Source organism: Trachemys scripta, chromosome 1, assembly GCF_013100865.1.
Source record: "Trachemys scripta elegans isolate TJP31775 chromosome 1, CAS_Tse_1.0, whole genome shotgun sequence".
NCBI lineage: Eukaryota > Metazoa > Chordata > Testudines > Emydidae > Trachemys > Trachemys scripta.
In genome coordinates, this window is record NC_048298.1 from 298309858 (window position 1) to 298326934 (window position 17077).

The 17077-nt window shown below is 41.2% G+C and overlaps 1 protein-coding gene across 8 annotated transcripts in view; it reads left to right on the forward strand.

Moving 5' to 3' along the window:
- Window positions 1-15898, forward strand: part of STARD13 (StAR related lipid transfer domain containing 13) — a 457620-nt gene extending 441722 nt beyond the window's left edge. For 7 of the 8 annotated variants that reach the window (XM_034758637.1, XM_034758638.1, XM_034758636.1 and 4 more), the window contains 6 exons: window positions 1682-1889; window positions 3033-3147; window positions 3916-4137; window positions 8432-8649; window positions 11407-11583; window positions 13194-15898. In XM_034758637.1, the coding sequence (XP_034614528.1) occupies window positions 1682-1889; window positions 3033-3147; window positions 3916-4137; window positions 8432-8649; window positions 11407-11583; window positions 13194-13311 (1058 nt within the window). In that variant the 3' untranslated portion in view covers window positions 13312-15898. The remainder of the gene's footprint in view (window positions 1-1681; window positions 1890-3032; window positions 3148-3915; window positions 4138-8431; window positions 8650-11406; window positions 11584-13193) is intronic. The other variant, XM_034758639.1, reaches the window with a different exon arrangement.
- The last annotated feature ends 1179 nt before the right edge of the window (window positions 15899-17077 follow it).

The window sequence follows — 17077 nt, forward strand, 5'->3', positions numbered from 1 at the left end:
CCCCAGGCCGGAGCCTCCTCCCCCGCACCCCAACCCCCCTGCCCCAGCCTGGACCCCCCTCCTGCACCCCAAACTCCTCATCCCCAGTCCCACCCTGAAACCTGCACCCCAGCCCAGAGTCCATACCCCCTCCCACACCATAACCCCCTGCCTCAGCCCAGAGTCCCTTCCCATACGTCAAACCCCTCTGCTCCACCACCACCCCCCAGCCTCCTCTTGCACCCGAAACCCCTCATCCCTGGCCCCACCCCAGAGCCCACACCTCCAGTCAGAGCCTTCATCCTTCCCACATCCCAACCCCGAGCCCGGAGCCCCCTCCAGCACCCTGAACGCCTCATTTCTGGCCCCACCACAGAGCCTGCACCCCTAGCCGGAGCCCTCATCCCTTCCCGCACCCCAACCCCCAATTTTGTGACCATTCATGGCCCACCATACAATTTCCATACCCAGATGTGGCCCTCAGGCCAAAAAGTTTGCCCACCCCTGGGTTAGATAGATACTTAACTTTGGGAATTTTTGTTCATATGCATGTAGTTTACTTAATCACCAAAATTGGGGTTGGGAAGGATTCTTTTCCCCATGACATACTGGCAAGAACTTGAGGAGCCGGGACACTGCTGATATATCCAGAATGGTTGATTTCTGTGATTGTTGGGGGATGGGAATATCACAGTTCAGATTGTGCTCAGTTACCCTACACTTGGCATAGCAGTGGTTTATGTTACTCTGCTTAACCAAAACGCCCAGTTAACTGAAGTGGCGTCCCTCAAGGTTGTATTGTATTCTTCCTTATGTGCCAGAATCCAGTGGCGGGAGGGATGAGGGACACATTGCACAGACTTACCAAAGATTCCTCTGAGTTTTCTGAAGGTTTCCTGTGGTCCCTTGCCACTTCTAGCAAGTCAGGGTTGTACTATATCAATTTGCCATTTTTTTGTCTGAAACCTTTTAAAATAAAGTGGTTGCATGAGCTTTCCAAGAGACAGAACTTAATAGCTTGCTGTTACATCAGTGGTAACTCAGGCTTTGCTCTTCTTCTGTAGGGTTATATATAATGTATTAAACACCCTGAGGAGTTCTCTTAATCCAACCTAAGGAAACTTATGGTAGCTTTAGAAATAATTCTGTCCAAGATGCTATTCAAGCATATCCATTACTACTTTCATTAAATTCTTCCTAAGGACAGGACATAAGTGCAAGCATTTCCCCAAGCATTCCTAATGCTTTTTGAACTGCTCTCCCAAGGGCAGAAAAAAGCATAGAAAATAGCATTTAATGCTATGGCACTAAGTACTGTTCTCACATCATAAACTCTAAATGAAGTACGGTCTCCTTCTTAGAGACCCACCTCCTCAGGGACAGAGAAGAGTAGTAAAATAGGCTAGACAGGCTATGCACTATGGAAAGATAAAAAATATAATAGCACTTAAAAGTTCGGACTCAGTCCTCTTTAGTACAGGTAGGTATTCACTTTTCAAAACATGGAAGAGTAGGAGTGAGCAAGCTCGGAATATGTAAGAAAGAAAAGCTCAGGTTTTCATAGTCTGACATTTACAAGTGTTTTCCCCCTCCAAAAAAAGTAGTCACCACAGTGTGATTTTCTGTGTTCACTTTATCATGTTCCAGTGTCTTTACATGATGTTATCATTAACCCCATTGAATGACACTTGCTTTTCCTCAGATGTTCCCAAAGAGCAGAGACTTCAGGCCTTGCAGGCAGCCATCATGTTGATGTCAGACGAAAACAGGGAGGTTTTGCAGACTCTGCTGTGTTTCCTGAGTGACGTTGCCTCTGTAGAAGAGAATCAAATGACTCCGATGAATGTAGCTGTGTGTCTGGCCCCTTCCCTTTTCCACCTTAATATATTAAAGAAGGAAAGCTCACCAAGGTAAGTAATTGTCTTGGTTGTCCCCTTATCTTTTACAGAAAGGGCTGGAGTTTAAAACTTAGATAATATTGTATTAGCATGATACTTTTGATGTTTAGACCAATATTTGGGATCAGATTTTCAAAGGCGACTGTTGACTGTCGCACCCCAAGATTTGGGCATGCATTCTTTGAGAAGGCATTACAGAGCCAAAAGGGCATTTACACACAGAGAAAGTCATTTAATTCTTGCACAAGTAAATGCCCATTTTCATCTCTAAAATCAGTGGGTGTGTGAGTATGTTTTGTAGGGGTAGTTTTGGCTTTTGAAGGCACTGAGCCTGATTCTGCTGCCATTGGAGTCAATGGGACTTTTGCCATTGACTTCAGTGTGGAGAAGATAGGTCCACAGTTTTGTGGGCATGGTTTTTAACAAGCATATTTTCAGTGCATAGTACAATGTTGCAGGCACACAATTCAAAGTCAATGGGTGTGTTCTGGCTTAAATCCTGTGCAACCCAAAACTTCATCACATCATTATTAAAGAGGCATCATGGGAAGGAGGGGTAAGCACGGAACTTGTGTTCTAATCCCAGCTCTGCCAATGACTCGCTTTGTGTATATTTGAGTAGCATTCTGCTAACTGGAAAATTGAGCTCATTTCAGATCTTGTTCCTGTGGTTCATAATATGGTGAATATAGATTTAAATAGGGCTTAGATCCATCCAAACATTGGTGACCCATCTAAATGTCCCCACTGCATTCCCTTCCCATCCCTGCCAAAGATATTACTATGAGCATATTTGGAATCTGTTCAGATATATGGGTCTGGAAAAGTCTCCTTGTAGCCAGTGCCTTGCCAAGCATTTTAAATGAGGACAGGGTAGAATACTGGGCATATTTGTTAACGGTCTGTTGCAAAATGTATGATATGCAATGTACAACATCTTTAAATGTTCCTGCTTTTAACTTTGGCTTGAGAATATTTTAGGTAAACACTTTTCCTTTGGAATCAAAAAAAGGTTTTGTGTGGTCTGAATGATCTCTTTGAATTTTAAATTTAAGAAGATTTTCTCTGTGGCTATGAGAACATTGTGCCATTACGTTTACTTTCATATTAAAAAGATCCAGCTCCTCTTACCTGAGACACTGAATTCAATTACAGAGTAATACAGAAAAAATATGCAACAGGAAAGCCAGATCAGAAGGATCTCAGTGAAAACCTGGCAGCTACTCAGGGACTTGCACACATGATAATAGAATGCAACAAACTTTTTGAGGTGAGTGGAAATTCAGTATTATTCATGGAGACCACAGTACATAGTAGAGCAGCCTTTGAAATATTTACAATTTAGACTTACATTTCCTCTCTCGTTTTAGCTTAGAGAGCAATGGTTCCTAACTTATTTATAAGCTTGTTCCATCTGAAGTTTATTTCTCATTTCTTTTTGACCGTCTCCTTCTACTTTTCAGAGATGCAGATATTAGCAACATTGGTTTATTATCCTTGGGAAGTTTGCAGCCCAAAATTCTGGGTTAACAAATTTTACTTTATAGTAAAATCTGTTGTTTTAACATTTAATTAGTTATATGTTTTAGTATCTTACTTTTAAAAAAATCCAAAAGGGAGCTTACATACTTTGTTCTGTATGTAGTGTAACAAAGCTGTAGTTGCCTAGGACTACACAGTAATTACTGAAATATATGAACTGGCACTTACCATTTCAGTGATAGAACTTGTATCCTCCTGCTCCAAAAGTACATGCTAGTCTTCTTTGAGCTAAAGGAGAATCTCTATTAGCACTAAAGGGCCTTTGACATACAGTTGAAGAGTCTGATTCCATCGAGTAGAGAGCTGTGGCTATTTCATTATCATATCTTGATATCTCATGATTAACAGTAGGCAAAGATAGCAGTGGGTATCTGCTTTCATAGATTCATTGTGCTTGCGTGCAGGATAATACATCATGCTAGAGAATGCTTCTCTTAAAGGGCAGTTCTCAAAATAAGCCTCTACCTCTAAGTTTTACCTGCTTTCTTTGGAGCAGGTCCCCCATGAGATGGCAACCCAATCTCGGAACTCCTATGTGGAGGCTGAAGTGCATTGTCCAACAGTGGAGGAACTAGGAAAGCAAATGGATGAAGAAGGAGGAAATTACCAAATGTACCTTGAAAGTCTGATGCAGAACCTTCAGAAAGACGCAAAAGAGAAATTCAAAGGCTGGATCACCTGTTCTAGCATAGAGAACACAGATCTCGCCTACAAAAAGGTAATTTCAAGAGATGTGGAAGAAGTAAAAAACAAAACAAATTAAAAAAAAAATCTAATCTACCCATTTCTACCCATAGGGCCCATTGGTTCTTTACATGGCAGAATAAATGCCTTTACTATTTTTTAAGTCTTCTACAGGCAGGTAAACAATATTCTTTTGGGTGGGGGGGAATCCTGTTAAAACTTCCTATATAAATAAATAGTTAATAGAAATGTAACATGGCAGTGATCTATGTATGATATTCCTGGAAGTGGGCACACAGAAACTGTAGTAAGGTCTCAAACTAACAGTCAGAGGAAGTGATAAAGCAAACCATGAAAAGATAGAAAGAAGAAAAGAGGAAAAATAGATAGTATTACTTGAGTGAGTTGTTTGAGAAGGGGATGGGTAACTTTCCTGGCCTTCTGCTTCTCCTGCAAACAGGTTACTGGAACACAGTAGAGAAAGTTTTCTAAAGCTTGAGGAGATTTGGAAGGTGGGGGAGGGGGGCGCAGAAAACTTTGTTAATGTAGATACAGTATAGCTTTCTGCCTGTTCTACCAGGGTAGTCCTGCACAGTTGTTGTGAAAATGTTAGATCTATGATTTTAGGATAATTTTGTCACCACTCTATTCAGATGGAGGCTTTCCCCATTACAACATGGGGGAAGTTAATATTAACAGAGGGGAAGAATGCAAGCCAAAATAGGGAAAAACAGGTTAAAGAATATTTAGATAAGATAGACATATTCAAGTTAGCAGGACCTGATGAAATTCATTATAGGACACTTCAGAAACGAGCTGAAACAATCTTGGAATCATTAGCAATTATCTTTGAGAACTCCTGGGGGGTAAAGTCCCAAAAGACTTGAGAAGGATAAACATAGTACCTGTCTCTAAAAGGGGGAACAAAGAGGACCCAGAGAATTATAGACCAGTCAGCCTAACAATCAGTTTGTATGCACCCTAAGGAAAATAGGGTTATCAGGAATACCCAGCATGGATTTGTCAAGATCAAATCATACCAAACCAACTTAATTTCCTTCTTTGACAGGGTTACCGGCCTAGTGCATTGGGGGGAAGCATGACATAGTATATCTTGATTTTAGTGAGGCTGTTGATGCAGTCCCATGTGATGGTCTCATAAGCAAACTAGGGAAATGTGGTCTAGCTGAAATTACTATAAGGTGGGTGCACAACGGGTTGAAAGACTGTACTCAGAGTAGTTAACAACAGTTTGCTGTCAGACTGGGAGGGCATATCCTACCAAGGTCAGTCCTAAGTCTAGTACTATTTAGTAGTTTCATTAATTACTTGGATAGTGGAGTGGAGAGTATGCTTTTAAAATCTGCTGATGACACCAAGCTGGGAGGGGTTGCAAGAACTTTTGAAGGACAGAATTAGAATTCAAGATTACCTTGACAAATAGGAGAATTGGTCTGAAATCAACAAAATGAAATTCAGTAAAGACAAATGCACAACTACAAAATGGGGAATGACTGACTAGGTGGTAGTACTGCTGAAAAGGGCCTGGGGTTATAGAAGATCACAAATTCAATATAAATCAACAATATGATGCAGCTTCAAAAAAGGTTAATATCATTCTGAGCTATATTAAAATGAGTGTTGTATGTAAGATACGGAAGGTAATTGTCCCACTTTACTTGGCACTGGTGAGGCCTCATCTGGAGTAGTGTGTCCAATACTGGGTACCACACTTTAGGAAGGATGTCAACAAATTGGAGAGAATCCTGAGGAGAGCAACCAAAATGATAAGTAGTTGAAAAAAACCTGACCTATGAGGAAAAGTTAAAAGAGTGCATGTTTAGCTGTGCTAAGGGCTGTTATAAAAAGGACTGTGATCAATTGTTCTCCATTTCCACTGAAGGTAGAAAAAAAAGTAATGGGCTTAATCTGCAGTAAGAGAGATTTAAGTTAGATATTAGGAAAACCTTTCTAAATATAAAGGTAGTTAAGCTTTGGAATAGGCTTCCAAGGCAAATTGTGGAATCTGCATCACTGGAGGTTTTTAAAACAGGTTGGATAAACACCTGTCAGGGATGGTCTAGGTTTATTTGATCCTGCCACAGCATGGGGGCTATCCCTTCCATCCCTACCTTTCTATGATCTTGGACTCTCTGTGGTTTTCTCCCCACTATGGTGCTGTATCAAGTAACAGAACCCAAGGGCTAGTGAGCAGAATTTTTGCTATAAAAGCTATTTTCCTACTTTTGGGGCCCTAGAAAGAGGAACCTTTATCCATCCAGACACTAGAATGAGTCACCATGTCAATTACTCTTGAAAACTGTGGTTAATGCAACTCCACTGATTAGCCAAAAGGGTTAATCCTCTGTACACAGCATCACCTCAGATTGCCCAAGTGTTTCAGATTAAACATGGGATGCTTTCAGGGCAATCAGATTTTCGGGTGCTGGGCCAAGAAATCAGTCTTATTCTAATCATAATGTATATCACCTACCCTTTCTTCAGTCCCTCTTACCAGCTATTTTTCAAACATTCTATGACCTCTTCAGGGAGAATCCCACGTTCTACTTAATATCTTTGAGGTATCAGGGGGTAGCTGTGTTAGTCTGTATCCACAAAAACAACAAGAAGTCCTGTGGCACCTTAAAGACTAACCAATTTATTTGGGCATAAGCTTTCGTGGGTAAAAAAACCTCATTTCTTCAGATGCATGGAATGAAAGTTACAAATGCAGGCATTATATAATGACACACAGGGCCGGCTCCAAGTTTTTTGCCACGCCAAGCAACAAAATTTTCCTACGCCCCCCCCGGCCCTGCCCCAACTCCGCCCCTTCCCCACCCCATTCCAATCCCTTCCCCAAATCCCTGGCCCCGCCTCCTCCCCCAAGTGCAACGCAGAAGTGGAGTGGCGGCGCGCTCGGGGGAGGAGATGGAGATGAGCTGGGGGGGGAGTGGTTCCTCTGCCCCCCCAGGGTTACTTCCTGCAGCCTTCCCCGCGCCCCCCACTGCTGCAGCTCTCTTCCACTCCACCTGCTCCCCTGAGACCGCCACCGCCGCTCTGCTTCTCCCCCTCCCTCCCAGGCTTGCCGCAAAACAGCTGATTCGTGCGGCAAGCCTGGGAGGGACGGGGGAGAATTGGAGCGGCAGCGCACTCAGGGGAGCAGGCGGCAGTGGAGCGGAGGTGAGCTGTGGGGGAGCGGTTCCTCTGCCCCCCCCCCACTGAGGATTATTCCTGAGGCCCTCCCCGCGCCACCCACCGCTGCAGCTCACCTCCGCTCAGGGCCGGCTCCTGGCTTTTTGCGCCCCAAGCAAAAAAAATAATAAAAAAAAAAGGAGCCGGAGTGCCGCTCCTTGGAAAGTGCCACCCCAACTACATGCTTGGAGCGCTGGTGCCTAGAGCCGGCCATGATGACACATGAAGAAAAGGGAGTACCTCACAAGTGAAGAACCAGTGTTGACAGGGCCAATTCGATCAGGGTGGATGTAGTCCACTCCCAATAATAGATGAGGAGGTGTCAATTCCAGGAGAGGCAAAGCTGCTTTTGCAATGAGCCAGCCACTCCAAGTCCCTATTCAAGCCCAAATTAATGGTGTTAAATTTGCAAATTAATTTTAGTTCTGCTGTTTCTCTTTGAAGTCTGTTTCTGAAGTTTTTTGTTCAAGAATAGTGACTTTTAAATCTGTTATAGAATGTCCAGGGAGATTGAAGTGTTCATCTACTGGCTTTTGTATGTTACCATTCCTGAGGTCTGATTTGTGTCCATTTATTCTTTTACGTAGGGACTGTCCAGTTTGGCCAAAGTACGTGGCAGAGGGGCATAGCTGGCACATGATGGCATATATAACATTAGTAGACATGCAGGCGAATGAGCCCTTGACGGTGTGGCTGATGTGGTTGGGTCCTCTGATGGTGTCTGTAAGCGAGGACTGGCCTGCCTGTCTCTTTGTGAGCCCTTGGGAGGCAGGCCAGTCCTCGCTTACAGACAACCGGACTCCTTGTTGTTTCTGAGGTAGGAACTTTGGGCCAAATTGGCATCTCAGTCCCACCAATATAAATAGAGCAATGCCAGTGCCATTGAAGGATCTAATCCAGATTTACATTGGTGCGAGAACAGAATTTAACCTACTGTCTCATTTTTCTAAGTGTCAGCACATGTATATTTCTATATAAACAAATAATATTGAACATGCCTGTAAATATAAATGCTGTGAAACTTCATCTTAAACTTGAGCTCTGAGTCCTCGCCAGAAATTCTTTAATCATTCCACACCGAGGACATATTCATAGTTCCAGCATTTCCATTTTTTCTTTATTGTTTACTCAAGGTTGGGGATGGCAACCCACTCAGGCTTTGGAAAGCTTCAGTGGAAGTTGAAGCACCCCCATCAGTTGTATTGAATCGAGTTGTAAGAGAACGTCACCTTTGGGATGAGGACTTCTTGCAATGGAAGGTCGTAGAAACTCTGGATAAGCAAACAGAAATCTACCAGTATGTATTGAACAGCATGGCACCCCATCCTGGCAGAGACTTTGTAGTTCTAAGGTAAACTTTCTAAAGGCAACCTTCTAGCCTCTTACTTCTCCACCAGGAGTTTCTGTTATTAGAAAGAACTGGTCTTATATAGCTTTCTCCTTAACATTTATACACTAAATATACTATGTCATCTACATATAGGCTGTAATATTTTATTTCTCAAAGTGAATTTAAAACTATGCACTTAGAGCATACTGATCTTTTCCTCAATGACATTTGAGCAACAGTCTTGCAAAACCCATGTATCAGAACATAAATATTATTCATTCCTTAGGACAGATGCCTGATAATAGCTGCTCTCAAAATAATGCAGATATAACCCAACTGTTTTTTCTCCTGCTTTTGCCATGCTGTTTGGAGAATGGTGGATCTCTCATTTTGCTTGAGTTTGACGAGCCAGCTGTTTAGTAGAAAAAAATGCTAATACATTTAAGTTAAGGTTACTAGATAACATTTAAAGTTGGAACATTTGTAGACCAAGAAATGCTACCATTTTTTTAAAAAGCTAAATATTTAAAAGTATGGAAATGAACTATCAGTGGAAGGTAGATCCGTATTCATATATCCTCTATGTTCATGCAGTGTCTCAAATAAATGTGTATGTGTAAATTAGCTCATTGGACATTCCAAAAACAGCCTTAACTCTGCTCACACACAACCTATAAACAAGAAACCCTCTTAAATGCACCTGCCCCTTTGAAACCTTAATGGTTGGTTCTTGGCCCACCCATCAGGGCAAAAAACTGGAATGGTGTGTAGAAAGATTTTAGCTACAGAAGAGCTGTCCCTAACTCAGCCATCAGCTGTTGAATGTTTCCTTCTGATTGATTGTGTGCATTATTGTTCTGGGCCTCTGCTTTCTCTTATTGGAATGATATGCCACTGAAATGATATGCAGTTTTGACAAAGGAAATGATCCAGCAAATCAGAATTGCATTAGGGAGAAAAATGATGTAAGGTAATAGAAGAGCCCAATGAAATATAATTATATCACTATATCCCTTTTATTGTTAACTTTTGTATTCTGTCAGAGAATAACAACTTGCAGACATTATTGGTATAAAGGAAAGCACTACTGGAATTCCTAAGAGAAGTTAAAAATACTTTCTGTAATTTCTTTCTGATCAGAAAATATTAGACCTTACATTACACATTTTCCTTTGCCTGCCCAAGATTTACTGACTGGGCTAAATTCCTCCCTGGTATAACTCTATGAACCTCATTTCATTTACACCAGAGATTAATTTGTTCCACTGTGGCATTCCCTCCTTTCCCCAAGAAGATTGTGTAGCAGCAGTCAGTGAGGTTTTTAACCACCTTTATTCTAGGTCATATTATTTTCCTTTCAGTTCACCATACGTCACAGTGTTTTATGTTCCTGAAAAACCCACAGTGCAGTCACATTCATCAAACAAAATCTTGAGAACAAGTTTTCATTCTCATCATTAACCTAGCCAGGATGGCTCAGCAACACCACTGTATATCACTGAATGAAATATATATATCATAAAAGGGAATCCTGGCTGGTTTATGATGCGCTGAAAACAGGTAGGAGAGACCAAGCAGTAGGCTTGTTGTTTACATCCTTTGATTTGTGTTGAGGCTGGAGCTATGTTAACCAATCAGATTGCCTGTCCTAATGAATGCACCTTGATTGGCAGCAACTGAGTTCAGTGAAATTATTAACCTCTAGAGAAGTGAGTTATTCACTTTACAGGACCGCTAACTTCCATCTCGCCTTCAAAATGTTCGTTTTATACTTTTTAAATTCAGGGCTATCATTGAAAGGTATCAAAATGTTTCTAAAAATGATAATTGGGATATGTGGAAGAATGCATATGTCTGACTTTACATTTTGGAATGAATGTGAGCCTTAGAGGGGGGGAAATATTGATATACAGTACTTTGCACTTGTATAATACCTTTCATCAGAGGATCTCAAAAGGCTCAACATTAATTGATCCTCACAAGTGCTGTAGTGCAATCTCTTTATTGTGGAAGTGCAGAATTTTTTTTACATAAGTGCACTCAATACCAAAACAATGTAAAACTTTAGAGCCTACAAGTCCACTCAGTCCTACTTCTTGTTCAGCCAATCGCTAAGACAAACAAGTTTGTTTACATTTAGGGGAAATCATGCTGCCTGCATCTTATTTACAATGTCACCTGAAAGTGAGAACAGGCATTTGCATGGCACTGTTGTAGCCGGCATTGCAAGGTATTTACATGCCAGATATGCTAAACATTTGTATGTCCCTTCATGCTTCAATTTGCAGGTGTTAGAGTTTTACATTGTTTTGGTTTTGAGTGCAGTTATGTAACACAAAAAAAATTCTACATTTGTATGGTGCACTTTCACAATGGAGAGATTGCACTACAGTACTTGTATGATGTGAACTGAAAAATAATATTTCTTTTGTTTATCTTATTTACAGTGAAAATAGTTGTAATCAAAAATAATAAGTGAGCAGTGCACACTTTGTATTCTGTGTTGTAATTGAAATTAATATATTTGAATGTGTAGAAAAACATCCAAAAATATATATAATAAATTTAAATGGGTATTCTATTATTGATTAATCGCGACTATTTTTAATCCCACGATAAATTGCAATTATTTTTTTTAATTGTTTGACAGTCCTACTTAAAACCATGAATCTGTGAATCAACCAAACTTTCGGAGTCTAGCTCTTGCTTTCTGCACTGCTCAGAGCTTTCGTTCTTTCTCTAAATGTGATACTTCCTTTCTTAAATGTCTTGTGACAGGACATGGAGGACAGATTTGCCAAAGGGAGTGTGCACACTAGTGGCCGTCTCTGTGGAACATGAAGAAGCTCCTCTGATAGGAGGTGTACGAGCAATTGTGATGGATTCTCAGTATTTAATAGAGCCTTGTGGCTCAGGAAAATCCAGGCTGACGCATGTCTGTAGAATTGATCTGAAGTAAGTACCTGCAGAGAGCAGATCAGTGACATCCCCTCAGTAAACCAAAAATCTCTAAGCTTAGATCAGCAGGGTTAGCCAAGAAAGGGCAGTTGTGTGTTCCTAGTAGTAATACAAGAGCTGCACTATTTCCTGTATGTAGTCAGTGTCAGTAGTTTATAGGGATTTAATGCATTTTCTGAAATAAAGTTACTTTTAAAAGAGGAATGAAGCAAGAGAAGAACTAAAGTGCTGTTCTCGTCCAAAAAATGACTGAAAATGGCACTTTCTTCCTGAACTGGTCTGCTCTCGGTGTGTATTCAGGGTCATAGCTGCTCAGATTAGTGACAAAAATATGGCTTTACTTCTGTTTACTCCTGTTAGACCTGTAGCGCCAACACAGCTAAGACAGTGAGAGACAGATTCTGTTTCTTAGTATGGTTCATTAGCAGCATTGTTTACTAAGTTCTACTCAGTTATGTTTATGCAAAACTACTGAAGGACATGTGGGTTTGCACTGAGGACTTAGTTTGAAGATCATGGGCTGCCCACGAGCAAATGGGGGCCTAACTTGGCCTGGAGAACTGTTATTGGTTATGATGTATAAAAATGAAAGAACCAGGTTGAATTTGCAGGGATGGCAGTTACAAGAAAAAAAATTTCTAAGCCCAACACAATAGAAATAATTGAGAGGCAAACAGAGAATCCCAGTATGCATTTCTGCAGAATCACATTTTATGCAGAATTGCTCTTTTAACATACCAGAAAAGTCTATGGTAGCTCCATCATAGTTCAGTGTTCAATGCAGGGTTTATTTACTGCAGGTATGGTAATAATGGAGCACAAATTGTATTCTATATAGGTTCTTATAATGGGCTTATCACCATAGTATCTGAGCACATTCCAGTAGTGCATTAAGCAACGTGACTAACATCTGTCATCTATTTGTTCCCTCACGAATTGTGCGCAGTGGCATGTTTATGGTTTTGGATTATTTTTAATATATCGCAATATATTTTTAGATAAGGCAAAGGCAAAGAAAAAGAAATGTTGCACTTGGAGTGTAAGGGGGTGAGGTTTGTGATGGTCCTTAATTCCTGGAGGTATTCATTCCATTTCTTGGACCTGTCCCTAAGAAAGTTCTGTCTACCATACAGTCAAGCTTTACCCTTATTGTGGAGAGTTCCATATTCCCAGAGGAGCAAAGCTGTCAATGACACTCTCCATTATGGAGTTTTAGGTGATCTCTTAGATACCCCGGGCCATTGTGCATCTTGAAGATAAGGCCTGAGACCTTAATTCGATAATCCATGGGAAGCCAGTGTAAAGAGCAGAGGACAGGCTTGATGTATTCATAGCAGCCAGCACTGCTGAGGGGAAGAAATGGTAGCTGCCAAGCTCATCTCTCCACCCCATGGACACCACTGTACAGCTGACATTACCGTAAGAGTGAAATGTAAATTTGAATATAGCACAGAAGAGTCTTCAAAGTACACTCGTTATGGTGGCGGTGATGGTGGTGATGATAATAAAGCATATCAGGTTCTTCGACAGCACTGTGGGGTATTACATGGCAATCCCACTCCTGTGAAGCAGTTTTTCAGTAATTTTGTTTTCTTTCATTTCCTCAGAGGCCATTCCCCAGAGTGGTACAACAAAGTCTTTGGACATTTGTGTGCAGCAGAAGTTGCCAGGATCAGAAACTCATTTCAACCTCTCCTCGCTGAGGGACCAGAAACCAAAATCTGAGGAAATATTCCAGGAATGTGTGAGCCTAAAGCAGTGTATGGTAGACAGCAGAAAGACCCAGCGCAAAGGTTTGAGTAAGGTTTTAGCATTATCTGCCATAGAAGTATGACCTGATGTGTGTACAGTGGCGAAACAGGGATTTCACAGGAAGGCCTGCTCAATCCAGAGACTTCGCCCACCTATTGCCCCATCCCTTGTATGTTAATTTCGATTACTGAAGTAAACCTTTTTTTTAAAAGCTTTTATCATTGTTACTTTAAAATGAGACTATTACCATTACTTGTGTGTTGCATAATTCTGATATTTAAAAGCTTCTAAGAAGCATATTTTAATTGTAAATAAACCATGTACAGTATGTATATACTTATCTATGTATATTATATATATATCTATATATGTATATGTAAAGTAATTATTTTGTATATAATTTAGTGCTTTCTAGGAGAAATCATCTGCATCATTTTTGACCTTATATGGACCTATTCTTGTTGCTTGTTTCTCAGTGTTTCACAGCTACATAAGCTGTGTTTGTTATTATCGCAAGGCTACGTGACATAATCTGTGTGATATCTAACAGAAAAATGGATGACTGGCTGTTCTCATTTTTGTTACATGTGTTTGGGGTGTAAACTACAAGAAGGTACATAGAAATAGATGTAGGGAGTTTAGAGGGGATAATTTGTATGTTTAAAAATAATGAACAGCAGTTCACAGTCACCAAAAAACGCTAACATGGACATTGTAACTGGTATGCACATTTTGAAGACCCTTTACAATGAGCTGTAGGAAGTTTATGACTATTCCATGATAGCTCTTGAAAACTTGCCTGTTGCCTTAAACAACTAAGTAGTTGCAGTTAGAGGACCTCACCATCTACAGTTGTAAAGCTCCTTCCTATATTAAGTCTAGAGCAGTTCAAAGGAATGTTGCAGATACTGAGGTAACTGTAACTGTTCATCTGGAGTCAAATTGGCAAGTTATTAAGGGCTCCACTCTGAAGCCTTTCTTTTAGATTTGTGGCTAAGTATGTACTTAGGGAACTGTTCTTTCCTTCTTCTGTCAAGATATTTAATTGTTAACCAAAGTCCAAAGCAGTGTTTCCACCCTAGATGGACCCAGATGTGCAGCTAAATATACCTTTTTATATATTTCACTATAAAAAGTAACAATTCTTGGGAAAATATCTTTTTGGGTAAGAGCGAACATTTTCATTTTATGCACTGCACTGATCTTAGCTATGGCACCCATTCTGCTTCTGTTAACAACAATGGGAGCAGGATCAAATCTACTGGACCATTTCATTTTCAGGGACTTAACATTTTGCTAAATGGAAGAATGCTTTAAAAATGTTTGTTAGCTATGAGACAGGGTTTTTGTTTGTTGTTGTTTTTTTAAACTAACATAAGATCAAAAATGTAATTATATACATGAATCAGTTTAAAAAAAACACAGGTCTATTAATACAACACTCCTTCATTACTCAGATATTTGTTCACCTTGACTTTATTTATTGCTGCATTAGCCAGTTTGGTCATTCATAACCAGTGTTTTAGTTCACTTCTTTAAATGAATTCTACCTACATTTATTGTGAGTTTTAATCTATGAGATTTATCATCCTACTAGTAGCTACTGAGATTTATATCATGATTCAGTGGTGCTGGAGTAATGGCTTCACAGAGTGACTCTGCCTCTGTACTTTGAATGTGCTTAGATTACATCTTTTGTGTTGTGTTTGTTGTCAGCAATGTGCAATTATATTAAGAAGTATTAGAGAGAGATGAGGACTGAGATACCTTCATATGCCTCCAAATATCATAAGACAGCTATATGCCACAGTAACCAATCCTGCCATTCTGGCTTGTCATTTTCCAGTGATGGTGGTTCAAGAACATATGATTTTCCATCCTGGAGTAGATCACTGGTGAATCAAGATCAGTTTCCTACTGTCAGCCGTTATCACTACTGTAAGATTCAAGAGGGCATGCCCTTTCATAAGGCACATAGCCACCTGAGCAGTATTTTACATGGAGAAGGACATTTTTGCTGCCCCCAACCTCTGGCACAGCCTATTCCCTGAAGCATGAGAGTTCAATGCCCTTATCGTACATGAGCTTACATAAGTGAATACAACACTGCCTGTGTACTAATCAACCCAGAATTATCCAGGCACTGCAAACAATTTCTGGAAGAAAAATGTAGCAAACCAGGACGGGTTGTCTTATCCTGAGATAATCAGTTGGAGGAGTTGCCAAAAGCCCCCTATTATAATTACAAAAATGGCAGAGGACCCCTCATGGTTAGCAGGGGGACAGAAGCTTTGTAGCTGTACAAAGCCATGTATCGATTAAATACATTTTCTTTTAAAATGTGTATTAAGGCACATATCTACCAGTCAGACACTACAGTATTTTGTATTAAGTGTTATGCTGCCATTTGGAATACAATATGACAACCACATTTTGAAATGTTATACTCATATTAATACCTCATATTTTTACCTCATTTTTTAGTATCAGTCATCAATTGTAGATAAGTAATGGCAGAGGTGAATAAATGTGCATACATTAAAGCTTCAGAGTTCCTTTACCTCTATGTGTTCATTTCTTCTATGCTGGAACTGGAAACAAACCTGGAGTGTGGAGCGGCTCCCTCCCTGCCAGTGCTCACATACCATGAAGGCTACAGTGATGTGAGTTTTGCTAGTGGAATGCCCAGAGGGCTTCAATACCAGTGAGTCTAACTTCTTAGGTTTCCAGGTTTCTCAGCCCTTACACAAAATTATAGTGGTTGTCCCGCCCCCTCCTCTCCTCTCCTTAACTATTAACCCAGTGGTTAGAGTCCCCACCCTCCCTGATGTGGAGGATGAGTGCCCTAACCCACTGGGCTACAGCATCATTCTTACTCTCACTGTGGGACCATGAGTATGTAATTACTTATACAAAGTTGCACAGCTCCAACAGGTGAGATTCGCCCAGGATGTGGGAGCCCTAGCAGTCAAAGCGCTAACCGCTGGGCTAAAGGTTATAAGGGGGACCCAACCACCACCACCTCCTTCTCATTTTATTGTGAGAAAGCACACAGGCCCGTAACTCCAGCAGAAGGCTGAAGGGTGTGAATCCCAACCAGAGGGAAGCGCTTCCCTCCAGCCTACCGCAGGGCTCTAGATTTCACTAAGTGGCAGGGTACACAGCGCTGGTGGAGCATAAATCCCTTTAAGGGGCAGGGTTTTTGCCTCATCCCCTCACCTCCACGTTTCCTGTTGGCCAGTTTAGGCAGCCTTCTGCGCAGCATGCTGGCTTTTGTGGATCCCATTCTTAGGCGTGTAACTCTCCCCTGCAATGTAGCAGGAGCCTGGGTGCCTACACTTGGGGCTCCATATTCCACTATGTGGCAGGGCACCTACATGTTAAGTGTTGCAACAATGAGTCTAAGTCCCCCTTGTGGATCCAGTCCGAGGAATCTTAGGCTGCATCTGTTCTTTAAAATACAATACTCCAACCTTGCAAGTAATGAAATAGCTCCTCTTGCTAAGATGTGCTCCCTCCACCCAGCAGGGCTGTCAAAGACCTAGGGAGGGCAGGAATGGAGCCAAGGAAAGCACTGGAAAGACAGGGCTGCATAGAAACAAAGTTCCAAGCCCCACAGAGGTTGGCCTGACACAGACGTCTCACCTCTCCTGCTTAAGATGCTGGATTAGGGCCCCACTCTGGCTTCCCTTTTTTCACCACCCCATGCATGAGGGCAGCACAGCCCCTGCTTGCCCGA